This window comes from Herpailurus yagouaroundi, unplaced genomic scaffold (assembly GCF_014898765.1).
Source record: "Herpailurus yagouaroundi ecotype Mexico unplaced genomic scaffold, PumYag 67164, whole genome shotgun sequence".
NCBI classification, from domain to species: domain Eukaryota; kingdom Metazoa; phylum Chordata; class Mammalia; order Carnivora; family Felidae; genus Herpailurus; species Herpailurus yagouaroundi.
In genome coordinates, this window is record NW_024420010.1 from 175,720 (window position 1) to 194,521 (window position 18,802).

Consider the following 18,802-nt stretch of genomic DNA (forward strand, 5'->3'; position numbering starts at 1 on the left):
AAATTTAAAAACGTTGGTAGGCTTTCTTACCCTTACTGTTTTTATTCTGAATTGCATATGATGTGGGACACCCTATTTTTTAGTGTTTAGAGACTCTAAATGTTTTAATCTGGTCATACTTGAGAAGGAAATGAATATGACCTAGACCTCTGGCCCCAGAACAGCTCCCAGGGCGAGAGACCCAGACACACACTACAACAACACACTCTGTAATTAGTGTTGGCATGGGGGGGGGTGCTGTAGGAAGGGTTGGTATGGGAGCTCAAAGAAGCACAGTCCTCTTAGGGGGAACAGAGAAGTCAAATAAGAATGGGGATACAGAGTGGGGGATAGAGAAATCAAATGGAGAATAGGAGACAGCGATAGCTGAATTGGAGGTAGTATGCAGAAAAGCGACTACACTGAGGAGAATGGAAGGTTGAAAGTAGTGAGTAAGGGAGGAGGTTGACAGGCAAGGAATGAGACCCCTCTGGAGGTGGAAAAAAGCAGGACCACTTCCGGCTGGGGAGGGGAAGCTGACAGGCTCAGACCTAAGGAGAGGCTTGGAGAGAGCGGACTCCTTCTGGACTCCAGAGCACAAGGTGAGCTAAGGTGCCCAGCTTTAGTGAAGACCCTGCGGGGGCCTGTGGGCTGTGGCTTCAATGTATTTGACTCCACACACCCTAAGCCTTGAAGAAAACCTGCTACGGGTTTGGAAACTAACCACATTAAAGTGGTCCGGTTCAGAGGTGCCTGGATCCTATTCATAAGGGAGATAGAGGGGGCAGAATCCCCTTTGGGCCTTATTAATGGAGGGATCTGGAATCTGTTCAAGCCGCAGAAAGGAGGGATGCAGACCCGGTTCGGACTGCAGAAAGATCAATCCATGGTTCAGGCAGTAGAAAAAGAAGTAGCACCCGAGTCGGGAGGGAGATAAGCTATGGCAGGACTCTAGTAGGCTGGCGAAAGGGGACAGGATCCGGTTTGGGCCACCGAAGTAGTGATCAGGACCCAGAAATGAGGGGCAAAATCTATTTTGAATAGCTAAAACGACCTAACTCAGACGGGCAGAAAGAGGGGCTAGGACCTGGTTGATTGTGGTTTGAAATGGGAAGGGATAGAACCTGGTAGTATTCGGGAACAAGGAATACACTATAGCGTAATATCGTTGGATGTGTGGGTGGGGTATCCATGTCGCAGAAAGGGCGAACCAGTCACTTGTAAACGTGGAAGTGTCGGTGCGGTTTGGGGGAAGGGGAGGTGCAGGGACATACTGCAGAGAGAAGGGAAGGGGCGTATTAGGGAAAGAGGAAGTGTGGAGAAATACTGCAGGACGGAGGGAGGGGGCATATCAGGAAGGGGCGGGTGCGTGTCTATACCACAAAGAGGAGGTGGGCTGTGTTGGGGAAGGGGCGGTGCAAAGTAGTCCTGCAGGGAGGGAGCGGGCTGGTGTTGGGGGATCGTTTGGACTGAAATATGATGTTAGGAATAAGATGCAGTTAGGCTGGCCGACATGTTCTGCTGCTCTGAGAGGAGGGGGTGTCTGTGGGATTGAGGTGGTCTGACTGTCCAGTCCACCAAAGCGCATGTGCATGAAGGCATGAATACATACTACTCTTCCCACCCCCGCACCAGTTGGTGCGCATGCGCACTATTTAGTTGCAGTAGGGGGCGTGTGTAAGCTAAAGGGGCGGGGCTGTATAACTGACTTGCAGTTTCTTGGAGGCAAAAGGAGCTAGGGTTTGGATAGGTGGTCTGGGTTTCTAGGTATGAGAACCCAGTGATTGAAGGGTTTGGGGTCCAAAGTTAGATGAGATTCCCCCTTCCTTCAGGATAGGCAGGAAGTCGGGTGAATCTCCCTCTTCTTCTCATTCTTCCCTAACTCAGACCCCTTCCCCTCAGGCTCAGCTGTTACTCGGCCTTTCAGAAAATGGATAGGAGAAATGACTACGGTTATAGGATGCTCCCATTCCAGGTGAGGTCTCTGTACATTCTCACCAGTCCATCTGTCCCGTACTGAGTTCATTTATTGCTCTTGAACCCCCTACCACTCTATAGTTGAAGAATTTCCTGCCTAGCCTGTCACAGCCCTTCCCCTACCAGGGGAAGGAGGAGGAGAGGAAAACCTGTTTTACTCTATCTCCTGCTCCCTTTCTCTTCCCTCACCCTCCCCTTCAATCACTGCGCAGAGGAAGGGGAGGCCTTCGTGGAAAGGGTGGGCTGTAGGGAGGCCAGATGGCTCAGTAGATCGTAATCTTAAGTGTGTAGGGCCCTCTGCATCCCCCTGGGAGCCTGGGGCTTCACTTCCCTCCAGATATACAGACTGGGACGACAGAAGAAGATAGAGTCTTGCTGATGCATACCCTCTTGGCGGCAACCAAGGACCCTCTGGCCATGGACCCACCAGTTGCCAACCAGCCTAAGAAAAGCAAGACCAAGAAGTCCTCTAGTAAGGCTATTACTAAGACCATACCTGCTGCCCCTACAGTCTCATCTACCAATGTGATTACCACTATCAAGCCTAAAGTAACTTTGCAGGCTTTAAACCTGCCTGCCATCCCCCAGATCAACCAGGCTGAAGCTACCACTGAAGCAGCCAATACTCAGGCTTCTTCAGTCACTGCTCAGCCTATGAAAGTCAATAAGACAAAGAGTGTTATGGCTAAGGCAGACCAAGTCTTCCAATCTCTAACTGGCAATGAGAGTGTTACTGCACAGATCAAGACACCCTTACAGGCCCTCAACCTACCAGACATCCTGAAGGCTATCCAGGCTCCAATTACCATTGAGTCAGCCAACTCCCAGGCCTTGATAGCCCCCACTAAGCCCAAGAAAGCTTCCAAAGCTAAGAAGGCTGCTGATAAGGCTATAACTAGTGCTACTGATATCTCACTGGCTTTAACCACCACCCACACAGCTATTACCCAAGGCAGAATTACTAATGAGGCAGCTACTACTCATGCCACAGCAGCCTGCATTAGAACTAATAAAGCTTCCAAAGCCAAGAAGGCAACTGTTAAGGGCATACATACTGACACTGAATTTCTAGAGGCCCCAAATGCCACTGAGACAGCTACCAGGCAGATTGAGGCCACAGCAGCAGCTATCTGGCCCAAAAAATTCAAGGGCAAGAAGACTGCCATTAAAGGCCCAAATTCTGCCTATGAGGCCTCTGAGGTTCCACCTGCCATTCAAATGGTCACAAACCAAGCCCTAGCAGCCACCCTCCAGGTCAGGAGAGGGTCCAGGGCTCATAAGTCTGCCACTAAGGCCCAGATAGCTGAAAGCCAGACTAAAATTGTTGACCAAGGGGCCCAGGCCAAGATGGCCACCTTTAGGACCAACAAAAATGCCCTTGAGACTCAGGTTGCTGCTGCTGTCCAGGCCCTGGCAGATGACTACCTGGCTCACTTGAGTCTGGAGCCTACAACCAGGACCCGGGGCAAGAGGAAACAAAAGGTGAGATCTCTGACGTTACCACCCTTAATTTTTCATTTCTTTCCCATTCCTATCCTCCTAGTTTGTTCATTTGTTCTATAAAAGTTTACTGAGACTTTTTAGTCTGAGCCAGTACCTGTGTTCAGATAGGCTGTGAGAGATGCTGAGAAGAATGTGATACAGTTCCTGCTCCCTGACGGTTCATAGATTGGTGGGGAAATAATACATCCATACACTTAGCTACAACCTGGATATAATTCAACTTGTATTTTCATAATAGTTACCATGAGGCAAGCTTTGTCTTGGGTACAGTCATATAGGTTGTATCTTTATGTTTTTAAAGTAACTTTTGCTATCTGGGGATCACAGATACAGTGTTACATATAAGAAAGCTGAGTTTCAGAGAGGTGAAGTGACTTGTCCAGTCAGTGGTGGCTGACGAAGAGGAGGAACCCCAGGTCCTGCCCTTCGGTGGCTTCTGTCCTGATAGGGAAATGAAACTCCTGCCTGGAAGACAGTGAAAGACAAATCTGGGACTCAGGGTCGCCAATTGTAAGGTCAAGACCCATTACAGGGAGGGTTTAGGGGATTTTTAGGAGAAGGTAGGATTAGGATACAGAGCTGTCTCTTTCACCTGGTGACTCTGGACCTTCCTTCTTTCTGATGATGTAGTCCAAGCATCTGAATGGGGATGAGAGAGGTGGTGATAATTAAAGTTTGGTCCCATGGGGCTGGAGGCCTCCGCCACCCCAAGATGTGGCTCTTTTGCAAGAAAGGGTAAGACTCCAATGCTGTCCAGTCTCTTCTTTTTTTCACCTTTCTTCTTTTCTGTCATTCTTCTAAGTTTTATAAAAACATATTGAGATCTCCCCATGTATTCCTCTTCTCCCAGGCAAATAAGTTGGTGAAATACCTGTTGGTTAAGGACCAGACAAAGATCCCCATCAAGCGCTCAGGTAGAGTCATACCAACCCTCCTCCCTGAAATCTCCTATTGATTCCCATCTCTCCCATGCCCTGGGGTAACCATTTACTTTATAGCTCCTCATTCTCTCCTATATCCTCCTCTTCCCTTCTTACACTGTGCCATGGCTGGCATCTCCTGTTAACATAGTTCAGAACTCAAACTGCACTGAGCCCACAGGTTGTCAAAAGGGCTGCAGCTCTGTGGCCCCTGCTTAGCCCAGCTGCTCCTACCTTTCCCTTCTTACAGACATGCTGAAGGATGTCATCAAAGAATATGATGAATATTTTCCAGAGATCATTGAACGAGCAAGCTACGCTCTGGAGAAGGTGAAGGGGCAGCCCTGGGGGATGGGCGTAATGGGGAAGCCTTGAATCAAACAAAACATTCATGTCCTTTCTGGGATAGACCACAGAGACTCACTAATCCAACCCCATCACTGTCCATATAGGCAGACAGTGGCCTAAGTGGGAACATAGACTAGCCCAGGGTTACACAGCAAGTCAGTGGTAAAAGCACAGCTGGGACCCAAGCCTCCCAATTTAGTCCTGTCTGCTGCTAGACATGTCCTGTAATGTATTTCAGATGCTCACCTCTCCCTTTCATTCCCCATTCTCTGTATCCCTAGATCCCCACTAATTACAAAGGTGATGCTGATAATAATAGTACATTTCTTACCTGCTTGCTGTAGTGGTGGCAACTTAGCTAAGTGCTTTGCGTGCATTATCTCACTGATTTTGCACACACACTTAAAACTCTACACAGGGAAGTGTGGGATGCTCAAGAAGATCATTGATGCCTAGGCTGAATTTTGTGATCTCACAGGCTATTCTTTTACTTGGCAGATGTTTCGAGTCAATCTGAAGGAAATTGATAAGCAAATTAGCTTGTATATTCTGATCAGCACTCAGGAATCCTCTGCAGGCATACTGGGAACGTAAGCTGGGAAAGGGCTGGGATGGGAGGGAGGCTCTGCTTCTGTCTATGGCCCTATCCCATCCCTGTCATCTCTCCCCATATCTCCTTGGAGAGGCAGGAAGACAGGGCTGAAGAAGCCCCCGTTCCAGCTCCTACACCCAGTTGGAGCCCTGCACACAGTAGTGGTGCTTGATTATGATTAAATGAAGGTGTAGAAGCCTGAAGCAGTGCATTCCTACTGTCAGGTTTTCTGTTTCTTCAGAAGCTTCCCAGGAAAGTAGACCTGTCATTGCTTGTCTCTTCCTACTGGCTTTGGTAGAGTGATTCTCAAAGGAGGGTTTCTTAGGGTAGGTGAATCATGATTCTTAAAGGACAGGGGCCATCACTGGGGCCGTTCTTAGAATTCTCTTGGAGCATAAGGATCTGGGAGAAAAAGAAGGGACTCACGTTGACTGGGTACCTGGGTTGTACCAGTTTAACAAGCATTCTTCCATCTTATTAGCAACCTGAGGCAGGGGAAGATTGGTTTCTCCCATTTTACTGAATAGGAGACTGGGGCTCAAGACTCTAAGTGCCTTGCCCAGGGTCACATAGAGCTTGAAGCATAGACTGGGCAGATTTCTCTCATGTCTGAGGAATCTGGGAGAGGCTAGCTTAGTGAACTGACTGGTGTGTTATTTGCAGATAGCTGCTAGACATAAACCTTCTCTCTACCGTGTTATTCCCCTAGGACCAAGGACACACCCAAACTAGGTCTTCTCATGGTGATTCTGAGTGTCATTTTTATGAATGGCAACAAGGCCAGTGAGGGTGAGTGGCTGAGCATGCAGCTGAATGGGTGGCCACAGTTGGAATTCCACATGTTCATTTTCTGTCCCTGTCTCCTCTTGCCTCCCCTTGCAGCTGTCATCTGGGAGGTGCTGCACAAGCTGGGGCTGCGCCTTGGGTATGATTGGGCTCTTTCAGTGCTTGATGTCCATGTTGTCCTTTGACAAGAGAGGAATCCCAGGAATTCATCAGTCTGGTGGTCTGGTGGAGTGGGCAAGGGTGCTGGACTGGGTAGAGGGTCCAGGGTTCTGACGTGGGTGGATGATGAAATGGTCCTGAGCTCCCTGGAGTTCATTCTCCCTATGTAATTGCTATGTCATTCTAAGCTGAGATATAAGATAGAACTTCAGGGGCACCCCTGACAAAGAACCATCTGGCCTCAATTTCTTGCTTTCAGCGGCCATGTGTTCAATACTCGCCCGGCTTCATTGGGACTGCTGCATGTGCTAGAGAGGTCTCTTCCATGTTGAGAAATGCCTCTGCTCTCATTTGGGAAGTTTTCATCTCTGTTTATGGGTTATTTTTCCCATTGTCAGGGTGAGGCACTCACTTTTTGGGGAAGTGAGGAAGCTCATCACAGACGAGTTTGTGAAGCAGAAGTAAGTGGTATTTGGGGGCTTTGTTTGGCCCTGACATGTTCTGAGTGTGCTGGCTTGGTTAATAAATTGCTTTATCAGCCATTTTATTATACTAGCTTTAGATGTAATAAGAGCATCCTATGCCCTAGAACTGAGTTCTGTCCACCATTCCTATAAGTGGACAATTCCAGGACTGGGCTAGACCAAAGACAAGACCCTTGCTTTGGGGTGTGCTCAGAGCAGGGTGCCTGAAGAATGGCTCCTCTGTTTACAACACACCCAACAGGAACTTGGGTTTACTCCTCACAGGTGGCAAGATACTTTGGCCTTCCTGTGACACCATGCCCTATACATTCCTTCTCTGAAGCATCAAGTGACTGCTTTGCACAGAGCCAATGGGAAATGACTCAATATTAGAGACAAGATCATGAACTAGCTTTGGGAGTGAGTCTGGGGAAGAAGGGTCTTAGAAATCCTTCTCCAGGAGCTGAGTTTAGTATTTGTTTCAAAGAGGTTGCCATCTAGTGCCCAGTGGTTACACAGCAGATTTGCTTGGTTAGAAGCAAGCTTCATTTCCTTTCTCCAAGGTACCTGGAGTACAAGAAGGTCCCTAACAGCAGACCACCTGAATATGAGTTCTTCTGGGGCTTGCGCTCCTACCATGAGACTAGCAAGATGAAAGTCCTCAAGTTTGCATGTAAGGTAATAGGAGAGAATTCTGACTTGTTATATTAAGGGTTCTGGATGCCCCCAGCTGGGGCAGGCTACATGCAGGGATGGTCAGGCACAGGGTAGCCTGCAGTTCGTATACAAACATATGTGGAACTTCATTGATGTTTGAGAATGCTGCTGAACATAAAGTTTAATTGTTTCATTCCTTTTTCATACTTTGTGTTAGTCTGCTTGCACAGCCATAGCAAAACACTACAGACTGGATGACTTAAACAATAGAAACTTATTTTCTCACAGTTCTGGAGACTGGAAGTCCCAGATCAAGGTCCAGCAGGGTCAGTTTCTGATGAAGCCTCTTTCCGGCTTGCAGATGGATATCTTCTTGCTGTGTTCTCATGTGGTAGAGAGCCTCCTCTTTTCTTAAATGTTTATTTATTTTAAGAAACAGAGAGCACGAATGGGGGAGGGGCAGAGAAGGAGAGAGAGAGACAGAGAGAGAGAATCCCAAGCAGGCCCTGTGCTGTCAGCACAGAGCCTGACACAGGGCTTGATCCCACGAACTATGAGATCATGACCTGAGCTGAAATAAAAAATCAGATGCTTGACCGACTGAGCCACCCAGGTGCCCCAAGAGAGAGAGCTTCTTTTTATAAAAACACTAATCCTATTGGAGTAGGGCCCCGCCTTTATGACCTCATTTATGACCTTTACTTCCATAAAGGCCCAATCTCCAAACACAGTCACATTGGGGGCTGGTGCTTTAACATATGAATTTTAGGGGGACACAAACATTCAATCCATAACTTACTCTTTTATCATTTTCCATCTTTTCCATGAGGTTAACTCGTCCAAGATCACACACAGCACCTTAGTTATCAGAGCTGAAATGGATATCAGGATTGACCCATGATTGGAAAAAAAAAATACTACTATTGCTTTTATACAAAGCCCATAGTATGTACTTAATATATAATTACAAATGTTATTATCCTCATAATGATTATCATCCCCATTTCAGGTGCAGAAGAAAGACCCCAAGGACTGGGCTGCTCAGTACCGGGAGGCAGTAGAGATGGAAGTGCAAGCTGCAGCTGTGGCTGAGGCTGAGGCTGAAGCCAGGGCTGAGGCAAGAGCCCAAATGGGGATTGGAGAGGAAGCTGTGGCTGGGCCCTGGAATTGGGATGACATGGATATCGACTGCCTAACAAGGGAAGAGTTAGGCGATGATGATCAGTCCTGGAACAGATTTTCATTTGAAATTGAGGCCATAGCCCAAGAATATGCAGATGCCAGCACCAACATCGACTTCAGCAGAGGAGCTAGCACCAGGGCTACCTTTAGCAATAGTGCTAATATTAGCTTCAGTGATGCAACCAGCCCCAGTGGTGGCTTTGGTGGCAGAGCTGGCATTAACTTTGGTGGCACACCCAGTACCAGTGCCAGCTTCAGCAGTACAGCCAGCATTTGCTTTAGTGGCACACCCAGCACTAGCACTAGTTTCAGTGGTGCAGCCAGCATTAGCTTCAGTGGTGCAGCCAGCACCAGCCCTAGTTTCAACAGTGAAACCTGCATTAGCTTTGGTGGCACACCTTGTACCAGTGCCAGCTTTGGTGGTGGGATCAGCTCTAGTTTCAGTATCCCACTCAGCACCAGTCCCAATTTCAGTGGTGGAGTCAGCTCTGGCTTTGGAGGGACACTCAGTACCACTGCTGGCCTCTGTGGTGCACTCATTACCAGTAGCAGTTTTGGCACTATACCCAGAACCAGCACAGTCTTTAGTGGTGCACTCAGCACCAGCACTGGATTTGGTGGCACACTCAGCACTAGTATCTGCTTTGGTGGCTCTTCCAGCTCTGATGTCAGCTTTGGTGGCACACTTAGTACCAGTATCTGCTTTGATGGCTCTCCTAGCACCAGCACTGGTTTTGATGGAGTACTCAGCACCAGTGTCTCCTTTGGTAGCTCTTCCAGCACCAGTGCTGACTTTGGCGGTACACTAAGTACCAGCATTTGCTTTGGTGGTCCTCCCAGCACTGGTGCCAGGTTTAGTGGTTCATTCAGCACCAGTGTTGGCTTTGGCAATGCACTCAACACCAGTGCTGGTTTTAGCAGTGCTGTTAGCACTAATGCCAGCTTCAGCAGTGCACCTAACAGCATGTCTGGCTTTGGCGGTGTGTTCAGCACTAGTACAGACTTCAGTGGGGCACTTAGCACTACTACTGAATTTAGCATTTCTCCCAGTGCCAGCATTGGCTTTGGTGGACTTCCCAGCACCAGCCTCTGCTTTGGCAGTGTATCTAACACCAACCTATGCTTTGGTGGCCCTCCTAGCACTAGCACTTACTTTAGTGGTGCTACCAGTTCTAGTTTTGGTGATGGATCCAGTACCACTGCCGGTTTCATCTTTGGCAATGGCTTAAGCACCAGTGCTGGATTTAGTGGTGGACTGAGCACCAGTGCTGGATTTGGTAGTGGACTAGGCACCAGTGCTATCTTCGGTAGTGGACTGAGCACCAGTGCTGGCTTTGGTGGTGGACTGATCTCAAGTGATGCCTTTGGTGGTATACTGGGCACCAATGCTGGTTTGGGCAGCACACTTGGCACCAGTGCTGGCTTTAGTGGTGGCCTCAGCATCAGTGATGGCTTTGGTGCTGGGCCTAATACCAGCTTCAATGGAGGACCAAGTACCATCATTGGCTTTGGCAGTGGTTCCAACACCAGCACTGGCTTTATTGGTGAACCTAGCATCAGCACCAGCTTTAATGGTGGACCCAGTTCTATCATTGGCTTCAGCAGTGGACCAAGCACAGGTTCTGGCTTCAACAGTGGACCAAGCAGTGGTGATGGCTTTGGCGGTGGACCAAGAAATGGTGCTGGCTTTGGTGGTGAAGCCACCAGCCTTGTTGCCTGTAGCTTCTATGGCTAGTGAGGTTTCAGGTAATTACAACATTTCCACAGCATGGCCTATGGGAATGGGTATAATAGCTGGGAAATTTTAAGAAACCCCGAAGTGGGAGGGTTGGGTAGGGAGATGAGGACAATGATGGAAGTATGAGAAAACATTTGTTGCTAAAAGTGCTTCTGTTTGGTGTTTTGTTTTCAGATCCCAGGTTTACAGATAATGCTAATTAATTGCAGCAGTTCTTCCCGTGGATCCAAGGTACATCCTTGGAATCTTTGTCCATACAGCAGTATAAGCAGATATTATCAATCAGCTGAGGGTGACACACTATGAAAAATCTGATTGCTGATCCTGCTTTATTGTTTGCTTTTTGTGTGCTGTCATATTTTGGTATTGGAGTTATATTAAATTTGCAAAATGAATTGGAGTTTTTTTTCTGTCTTTTAATGTGCTTAGGTTGTTGTGAGTGACATTTTAGGTTCATAAAAGAAATAGATATCAGCATAGCTCTTCAGAGATGGTGGGCTCTAGCTTTAGGCTAAAATGAAAGTATGATTTCAATGGGATAAAGACCTGGGGAAAGCATGGCAGGCAAGAGGATTATAGCTTGAGCAAAGATGTCAAGGGGGAAATCCTAGAACAGAAATTTGAGGGAGAGGGTTCTGGAAGGAAATATAGATTAATTTTGAGACATTTGTATGGGAATGGAGAGATAGAGTGAGACTAGAGGTAGACACGGGAGCAAAGGAGGGTTTTCTTGAGATAGGAGAGAGACATATGAGTATGTTGCAGAGACATATAAAGGACATATAAAAGCCAATAAAGGACAAGAGATAGATAAGGAACAGTCAACAATTGACTGAAGTAGCCCATGCCTGAGAAGGTGGGATGAGATAGAGTGCCAGAGAATAGAGGGTGACTTTGACTTTGAATAGGATTTAAGGGTGGCTGTGGAAGCAAATAAATGTAGGTTTGTTTCAAGTGGTAGATCCTCCCCCCCAAAAGGTAATATGGATTATACAAGGTTTGGGTCTTGCTGGAGGCTATGATGGAAGAACAAAGGAATCAAAGCAGTGAGTATACGAGTCTGTCTCTTCACCACTGGGTTGCCAATACCTAGGTGCATAGAGAGTGGTTGAAGAAATGGAATATAGAATCCAAGCTGGTTAGGAATGGAAGAACAATGAGGAGGAAGAGGACTTGTCGATTAGGAGACAATGGAGGAATCAAAAGATTATACTCTTGATACAGCATAAGAATAAATATCGTTCATTCGAGAAATATTACACACATGCCTCCTATGTGGGAGGCATGCTGCTAGGGATCCTATGGATGATACAGAGTTGTAAGGACTAGGGGCCAGTGGTCAGATAGCAGGATCCTTGTATTTAAGAAGTCATACTGGGAGAGGGGTGTCTAGATGATGCCAAGGTCTATGGAATGGGTAGCTGAGGGGAAAATGATTACTGGAGTTGAGGGAGTCAGGAGACTTGGAGGTCAGGGTATTGTTTGGATAATTTATATGAACATGAAAATCACTAAGGATGGCAGCAGGAGTTGGAAAAGAGAGGAACACTATGGTCTAGGTACAGATTCTTCTGAGTGTATGAATGAAGGTATCACATCCTCATCCATGCTGCCCACCAAGGAACAAGGCCCATAGGTACTCACAGAGACCTATATCCTCCCTCACTTTTAGAAGCACTACCCCAGAACCCTACCCTCCAGGAAGCCCTCATCCATTCCACACCCCACAGCAACAGAGGCATTTCACAAAGATCTTAAGAAGATCTTGTAGGAGAAGTCTCACAATGACTTCCTCTCCCTCCTTGTAGGCAGCAAGAGAAGGCTTTATTGATAAGGAACTAGGAATTAAGAAAGAAAAAGCTTCATTCATAACTAGACAGCTCCTTGGTTGTAGCTGGAAATCGAGGCCTGTTTTGGAGATGCTGAGGGCTTCTTCACTAGAAGCAGGGGTCTTCTAGTAAGACCAAGTCCAGCGTCTTGAGGTAAGAGAAGTGCAAGGTAAGCAGCACTTAAGGTGGGAAACAGTGGAGACAAAGGCAGTTTGACTTCTTGGAAAGGGCTCAGTAATGGGCAGGGACAGTGTCCAGGGCTTCCTCAGGTTCTCGGGTGATGTCCACATTCTGGGGGAAGAGAGCCCAGGATTAATAGGAAGAAGATACCACTATGGAGCCCCAGACCCACCCCTGCCTCTTGTCCTCTTGTCCCAGGCTCCTCTATTTCAGCCAGGCGTGGATCCTGACCCTTTTCTCAGGCAAGCCTCTGGGGAATCTCAACCTGAGGTATTTTGGGTAAGGGTTGCTCTAGTCCCTCATCTTCAAGTCACCTCAGGCCTGGGCCATGGTTCCTGCATTTCTGGGTGCTGGTTATTCTACCAGTTGGTATGAAACATCCAAGCTATGTGGGATTGGAGTGGTCTTTCTGTGCAGGTGGGTGCTTTCACTATGTGCCAGCTTAGGCCATAGAATCCCTCACCTACCTCAGGTTTCTCCCGGTGTGTGTTTACAGCTTCCACATTCAGGTAGATGGACTCCACTTTGCAGCCTCAGAAAAGAACAACCAGTCCATCCATAAGCCCCCAAGGTAAGCACAGGTCTTTCCTAAGGTGTCATTCACTCCCATGCCCATCACCACCCATACCCCCAGCTCCACACTGTGTGCAGATTGTGACTGGGCTGTAGGGAGGGGAATGTAGACCAGCTGTGTGACATATGGGGAAGACACCAGGTCTAAGAGGAGTCAATGGGGTGTCCTCCCACCTGTCCCTGATAGTCTTAGAGTTCTCTGAGCCTCAGTTGCTCAACTGGGAATGGGAAGGAGATGAGAATAGATGATCTCTGGGGCCTCCCTCAACTCTTGTGGTCTGTGAGGCAGCAATCTAATGTATATAATAATGATGGAGTTCTGTGGATCTTCTAAGCTGTGTTAAATGCTGAAGTGGTGGAAGAGTTCTGGGGCCATTGCCTTGGGGCAATCAATCCCAGGTAAAGTTCATTTAGAGGCAAAATGATTATGGCAACACCAGAGGTGTGGAAGGTCACAAGGGAGTTCTGGGAGCCTGAAGAAAAAGGAGAGTGATATCACTGGGGTCTGGGGCTGGCAGAAGAAGCATAATGCCTGTAGAAGCCCCCCTTAGCTCCATCTCTGTGGATTGCACCCTGCTCAGGGCTTCAGTGTGCTGTTTGCCCTGCTCACATCCTAGAAGATAGTAGAGTCTCTGTCTCTCTCCTGCTCATGAATATTTCATAGAAAACTAATGCCTCAAGAGATAGTCTAAACTGACAAGGCCAATCTTTGAGCCCTTTCTTCAATTTGGTCCCAAACTACACTTATTCCTCTGGTCCCCTTTGGGGACCTCTTCTACAGCTAGTGCTCTATACTTGATAGAGCCAGAGAAAGTTGAGGCCAGGCCCTGGATTTAGAGGCCATCCCCGTTCTTCCCTGTTCTCATTTTATTACTGCTAATCTTTCCTTCTCCAAGACATCTAATTACATACCCAAGAAACCTCCCCAAGGTCTCTGCTGTACAAATGGTATGCACTGGAGGTATGCTCATGCTCTCTATGTGCCTTTCCTCAGATGAGGGTAGGGGCACTCACCATAAGCCACAGGTGTGAGTTTAAGCACGGTGTGCAAAGGACACTTGAGATATGGCAGCTCATCTAGAAAGGAGGAGAAAACAGCCATCAGAGACAGGGTAGTGTGGAGGGTACCACCTCCCCAGCCTTCTTCTGCCACAACCCCTTCCTTATGGTCAGCTTCATCAAGGGCACACTCCCCACACTCTGCAGTGGGTAGTGCTGAGAGTAGGGTGAGCAATGACGAAGAATGCAGAGAGATGACCTCTAGAACAGGGAGAAAAGAGGTCCCTGGGGAATGTGGACAGATTGTGAGTTCTCCAGGAGGGACATGCTGGTCATCTGGGAAGTGGTTTATCTCCTCATTAACAGGGCAAACATGAGACCAAGGCAGACCTCTATCCTGCCCCAGCCTCAGGCTTTCCACAGGCCTCTAAATGAAGGCACACAAATGTATGTCAGCAAGTTTTCTGAGACCTTGCTATGTACCAGGACCCTTGGATAGGTGTACATGCACCTTCACAGCTCCCACAGTTTTTTGCTCCAGCCCAGACCTGTGCTCTCTGATTCCTCTCACACTTGTTGATGGACAAGCATTTCTTGATTCACTTGTTTCCAGTTGTTGACTATTGTTCATAAAGTTTTTTTGATATTCATGTACCATTTCTTATGTGGGCCTAGGTTTTATTAGACATCCCTGAGAGGAGGAGTTGATCAGGCCCAATTCAATGGATGAGGACATTAAGCCTCTGAAAGGGAAGACATTTGCCCTATGTCACTCTCAGGAAGTGGCAGCACTGGGACTTGAACCTAAGACCCTCAGAGGCTAAATGTGTGCTCTGCCCATGGCAGCCAGCTACCATTGCCTTGGAGGGGCTCACAGTGTCACGGGAATGACACCCTAATTTGCCACTATTCTCCGACGACAGTCACTCTCACTCACCCAGCAAGCACTTACCACTTCCCATCTCCCTTCACTGATCCAGAACCCCACCCCTCATGGCTTCCCTGCCCCCAAGGTTGATCCTGGTCTTTTAAGGTCACCACCACCCTCCTAGCCTCCTGAGGCATCAGGTTTGGTGATATCCTGGGCATCTATCCTGCTCCTCCTCATCTTTGTCATCATCATTGTCAGGCTCTGGGCCCTCTGGTTGCATTTGGTGCAAGATCTCATTCCACCCTTGCTGATACTCTGCAGGGGTGACTGTTCCCCTGCACACATGACACACATGACACACATGGCACACATGACAACTGGACTCAGAGAAGGGAAGTGACTGACTTGTTTGACGTCTCTGACCTAGCTCTGCCACCACCTGGACAACTGACCTTGGCCCAGCCTTTTCTGTCTCTAGCCTTCAGAGTTCCCATCTCTCATAGGACAGGATTGGACCAAATGTACTCTGAGCATGCCCCAGCTATGAGGCTCCTGGGGGGGTCTGCTTCCTGAGTCACATCATCTCTCTGGGCCTTAAGTTTCCTCACTGAGTAATATGGGTAAAAGCATGTCCCGAGCACTGCCTGGCCCAACTCCCAGGGCCTTTGTGAACAACTGGTATGTCCTGTGCATGAAAGCAGGTAGGAAGTGGGTGAAGCAGTGTGAGAATGACAGGTGAATGTACCACTCCCCACCCCACCCCCTGCAAATCTATGCATTTATTAACTGGGAATCCTCTGGAAAGCACCTGAGCTTGACACCCCTCACTGATCCTCTGAGCCCCATGATCTTGGGTAAATCACTTTACCTCTCAAAGCCTCCAGTTCCTCATCTGCACAGAGTTACAGTGCTTGCCTCATGGTCTCAAAGACAGTACCAAGCAATGGAGATTGGAAGCTGTCAGAAATCTAGTAGCACAAGAAACCTCATCCCAAGTCTCATCACGTTTCCAGTGAGGAGACTGAGAACCAGGCAGAGGAAATGACTTGTTCGATGTCAAGTTCTCAAGTTCCCTAGGTTTTGATTTTTGATGACTTCATATTATAAGTGCCCTTTATTTGGAAACTACCATAGTAGAAAATATTCAAGTCTGCAGGACACTGCACAATATAACTTTCAAGTATAACTTTTCAATGTCCTCACATACTCAGAGTATCCTGGAGATGCCCATACTTCAGCATCCACATCAGAAATGGACTCTCACACCCAAGGTTAACATAATGGTCCCTTTCTAGGCTCTCTGCCCTAGTTTGCATTCCAGCATATGTTGTCAGTGTATAGATACTCTGGAAATTATAATGTCTAGATATATTTTTAAAAAGAAAATGTTTAAAAAATAAAATGGAAATATCAGTATCTTGGGAGAAATCATCCCCACAACAAATACAGAAACCTATAATCAGGATCATTAGGCAACAAAAAGTCCCGTTACCACCTGATGACAGCATGCTTCATCGAAAAACTGGCTCAGCTTTTTCATGTTGATGCATACTGTTAATGTTGGCTTTTAAAACATTAGCTCAAAATAATACTAATAGCAGCAGCTAACACATATAGCCCATACTATGTGTCACGAATTGCCCTCAGCTCTTTACATATGTTAATGTATTTATTTATTTATTCATTTATTTATTTTTAAAGTTTTTTTTTCCAAACGTTTATTTACTTTTGGGACAGAGAGAGACAGAGCATGAACGGGCGACGGGCAGAGAGAGAGAGAGACTCAGAATCGGAAACAGGCTCCAGGCTCTGAGCCATCAGCCCAGAGCCTGACGCGGGGCTCGAACTCACGGACCGCGAGATCGTGACCTGGCTGAAGTCGGACGCTTAACCGACTGCGCCACCCAGGCGCCCCTATGTTAATGTATTTAAACTTCATCATTATTTTCCCATTTTACAGATGAGAAAATTGAGGCCAGAGAGGCTAAAGTAATTTGCCAAATCTATTATGTTACAGAGCAAGAATTTGAACTCAAGCATCTTTGTTCTAGATACTGTGCTCTTAACCACTAAGGTATAAACCACAGACTGCTGGTGTAAGGGTTCCAAATCATACCCAGCTCCCTATGCCAGGAACAGAGAGGAGAGTGGTACCTGAGCTCTTATCCAAGAAGTAGGCCAGGAGGCACCGCATGACAGCCTGGTGGCAGATCACCAGTACATTTTCCTGCCGTTCTAGCTCCATTATAACTGGCTCCAGACGCTGAACCAGATCCTCATAGGACTAAAAATGAGAGAACATTTGGGTAAAAAGAGTAGATGAGGAGAGGGTGGGTGATGGGTATTGAGGAGGGCACCTTTTGGGATGACCACTGGGTGTTGTATGGAAACCAATTTGACAATAAATTTCATAAAAAAAAAAAAAAAAAAAAAAAGAGTAGATGAGGCACATTTGCCCAGAGAACTCAGGACTAGGAATCAGGAAAAGTTGGATCTGGTGCCCGTTCAGTTATTGACCCAACAATATTGTCTTAGGCAACTCACTTCTTTTTAGGGTCTTAGTTTCTCATGTACTAAATGGGGACAATCAATACAGTGGACTAAATAACAATAACAATAATAAAACTTCTTAATATAAAATTCCTAGAAAAACCACATAAAATAAATGGTTGCACTGCTGATCTTTTAACAAAATAAAGGAAATATGAATGAAGGATTCCAAAATGAAGAAAAACGTGGGGAAAAAAAGAAATAAGTGGATACAGAAGCCACAATGCTCTGGGGGCATTTTTCAATCACAATATCTAACAGGCTTGAGATTTTAAAACCTTATAGAGACAGAAGACAAGGTCTTAGGTGTGTAGACAGTTGAGAATCAGGACTGAAACTTTCACATACATCTGAGACCCTCAAAGGGCTACATCTATTTTTATTTTTTTTTAATTTTTTAATTTTTTTTCAATATATGAAGTTTATTGTCAAATTGGTTTCCATACAACACCCAGTGCTCAACCCAAAAGGTGCCCTCCTCAATACCCATCACCCAGCCTCCTCTCCCCCCCCCCCCCCCCTCCACCCTCAGTTTGTTCTCAGTTTTTTTTTATTTAATTTTTTTTAACGTTTATTTATTTTTGAGACAGAGAGAGACAGAGCATGAATGGGGAGGGTCAGAGAGAGAGGGAGACACAGAATCTGAAACAAGCTCCAGGCTCTGAGCGGTCAGCACAGAGCCCGACACGGGGTTCGAACTCACGGACCGTGAGATCATGACCTGAGCCGAAGTCGGACGCTTAACCGACTGAGCCACCCAGGCGCCCCAATGTTCTGTTTTTAAGAGCCTCTTATGCTTTGGCTCTCTTCCACTCTAACCTCTTTTTTTTTTTCCTTCCCCTTCCCCATGGGTTTCTGTTACATCTTTTTTTAAATTTTTTAACCTTTATTCACTTTTGAGAGACAGAGAGAGACAAAGCATGAGCAAGGTAGGGACAGAGAGGGGGACACAGAACCGAAAACAGCCTCCAGGCTCTAAGCTGTCAGCACAGAGCCCGACGCAAGGTTTGAACCCACAAACCATGAGAGCATGACCTGAGCCGAAGTCAGACGCTCAACTGACTGAGCCACCCAGGTACCCCAGGGATACATCCTTAATAGAAGTGTAAACCAGAAAAAAAAATATCCATAGGAGGAGGGGCAAACATGGCAGAGAAGTAGGGGAATCTGAGGTTCCCTAATGTCTCAAACAAAGAAGTGTTGAAGCCAAAGGACTTTGAACCCTAAGAGTCCAGGAGGAACACAGACAGAGTCGCTTCCAGGGAACCACCAGGACAACCTGATGGGCCATAGATGTGTGATTGCAAACTGGGAGAGATAAAATGAGTGGAGCAGTGGGATCCCCTTCTGCAGAGGGGAGGGATCCCCTTTTGCAGAGAGACAAAGGGAAGAGAAAGAGAGGCTGGGGAAGCATAAGACTGTATCTGGACAAGAGAAAAAACCACGGACTGGGACAAAGAAAGATCCAATCTCTAACTGAGGGGCTTTCTCAAGA

General features: G+C 47.0%; 2 protein-coding genes and 1 non-coding gene across 9 annotated transcripts in view; 2 read left to right on the forward strand and 1 right to left on the reverse strand.

Annotated features, from left to right (window-relative positions):
* Nucleotides 1-318: 318 nt before the first annotated feature.
* On the forward strand, nt 319-10,705 carry TRO (trophinin). Its single transcript, XM_040467031.1, is given in 12 exon segments — nt 319-581; nt 1,882-1,954; nt 2,248-3,438; nt 4,090-4,194; nt 4,310-4,373; nt 4,630-4,709; nt 5,226-5,317; nt 6,029-6,108; nt 6,202-6,244; nt 6,663-6,725; nt 7,292-7,406; nt 8,395-10,705. Coding segments are annotated over 11 exon segments (3,786 nt in total). The 5' UTR covers nt 319-581; nt 1,882-1,909; the 3' UTR covers nt 10,303-10,705.
* Nucleotides 6,930-7,058, forward strand: LOC121024792 (small nucleolar RNA SNORA11). The gene has a single exon (XR_005787816.1). It is a non-coding gene; the product is annotated as a small nucleolar RNA SNORA11 (small nucleolar RNA).
* Nucleotides 10,706-12,059: 1,354 nt separating the features above from the next.
* The window catches only part of PFKFB1 (6-phosphofructo-2-kinase/fructose-2,6-biphosphatase 1), a 152,190-nt gene continuing 145,447 nt past the window's right edge, over nt 12,060-18,802 (reverse strand). For 6 of the 7 annotated variants that reach the window (XM_040467027.1, XM_040467029.1, XM_040467028.1 and 3 more), the window contains 4 exons: nt 16,912-17,041; nt 13,902-13,964; nt 12,782-12,846; nt 12,060-12,425 (listed from right to left, as the gene is read on the reverse strand). In XM_040467027.1, coding sequence (XP_040322961.1) covers nt 12,366-12,425; nt 12,782-12,846; nt 13,902-13,964; nt 16,912-17,041 — 318 coding nt within the window. In that variant the 3' untranslated portion in view covers nt 12,060-12,365. The remainder of the gene's footprint in view (nt 12,426-12,781; nt 12,847-13,901; nt 13,965-16,911; nt 17,042-18,802) is intronic. The other variant, XM_040467025.1, reaches the window with a different exon arrangement.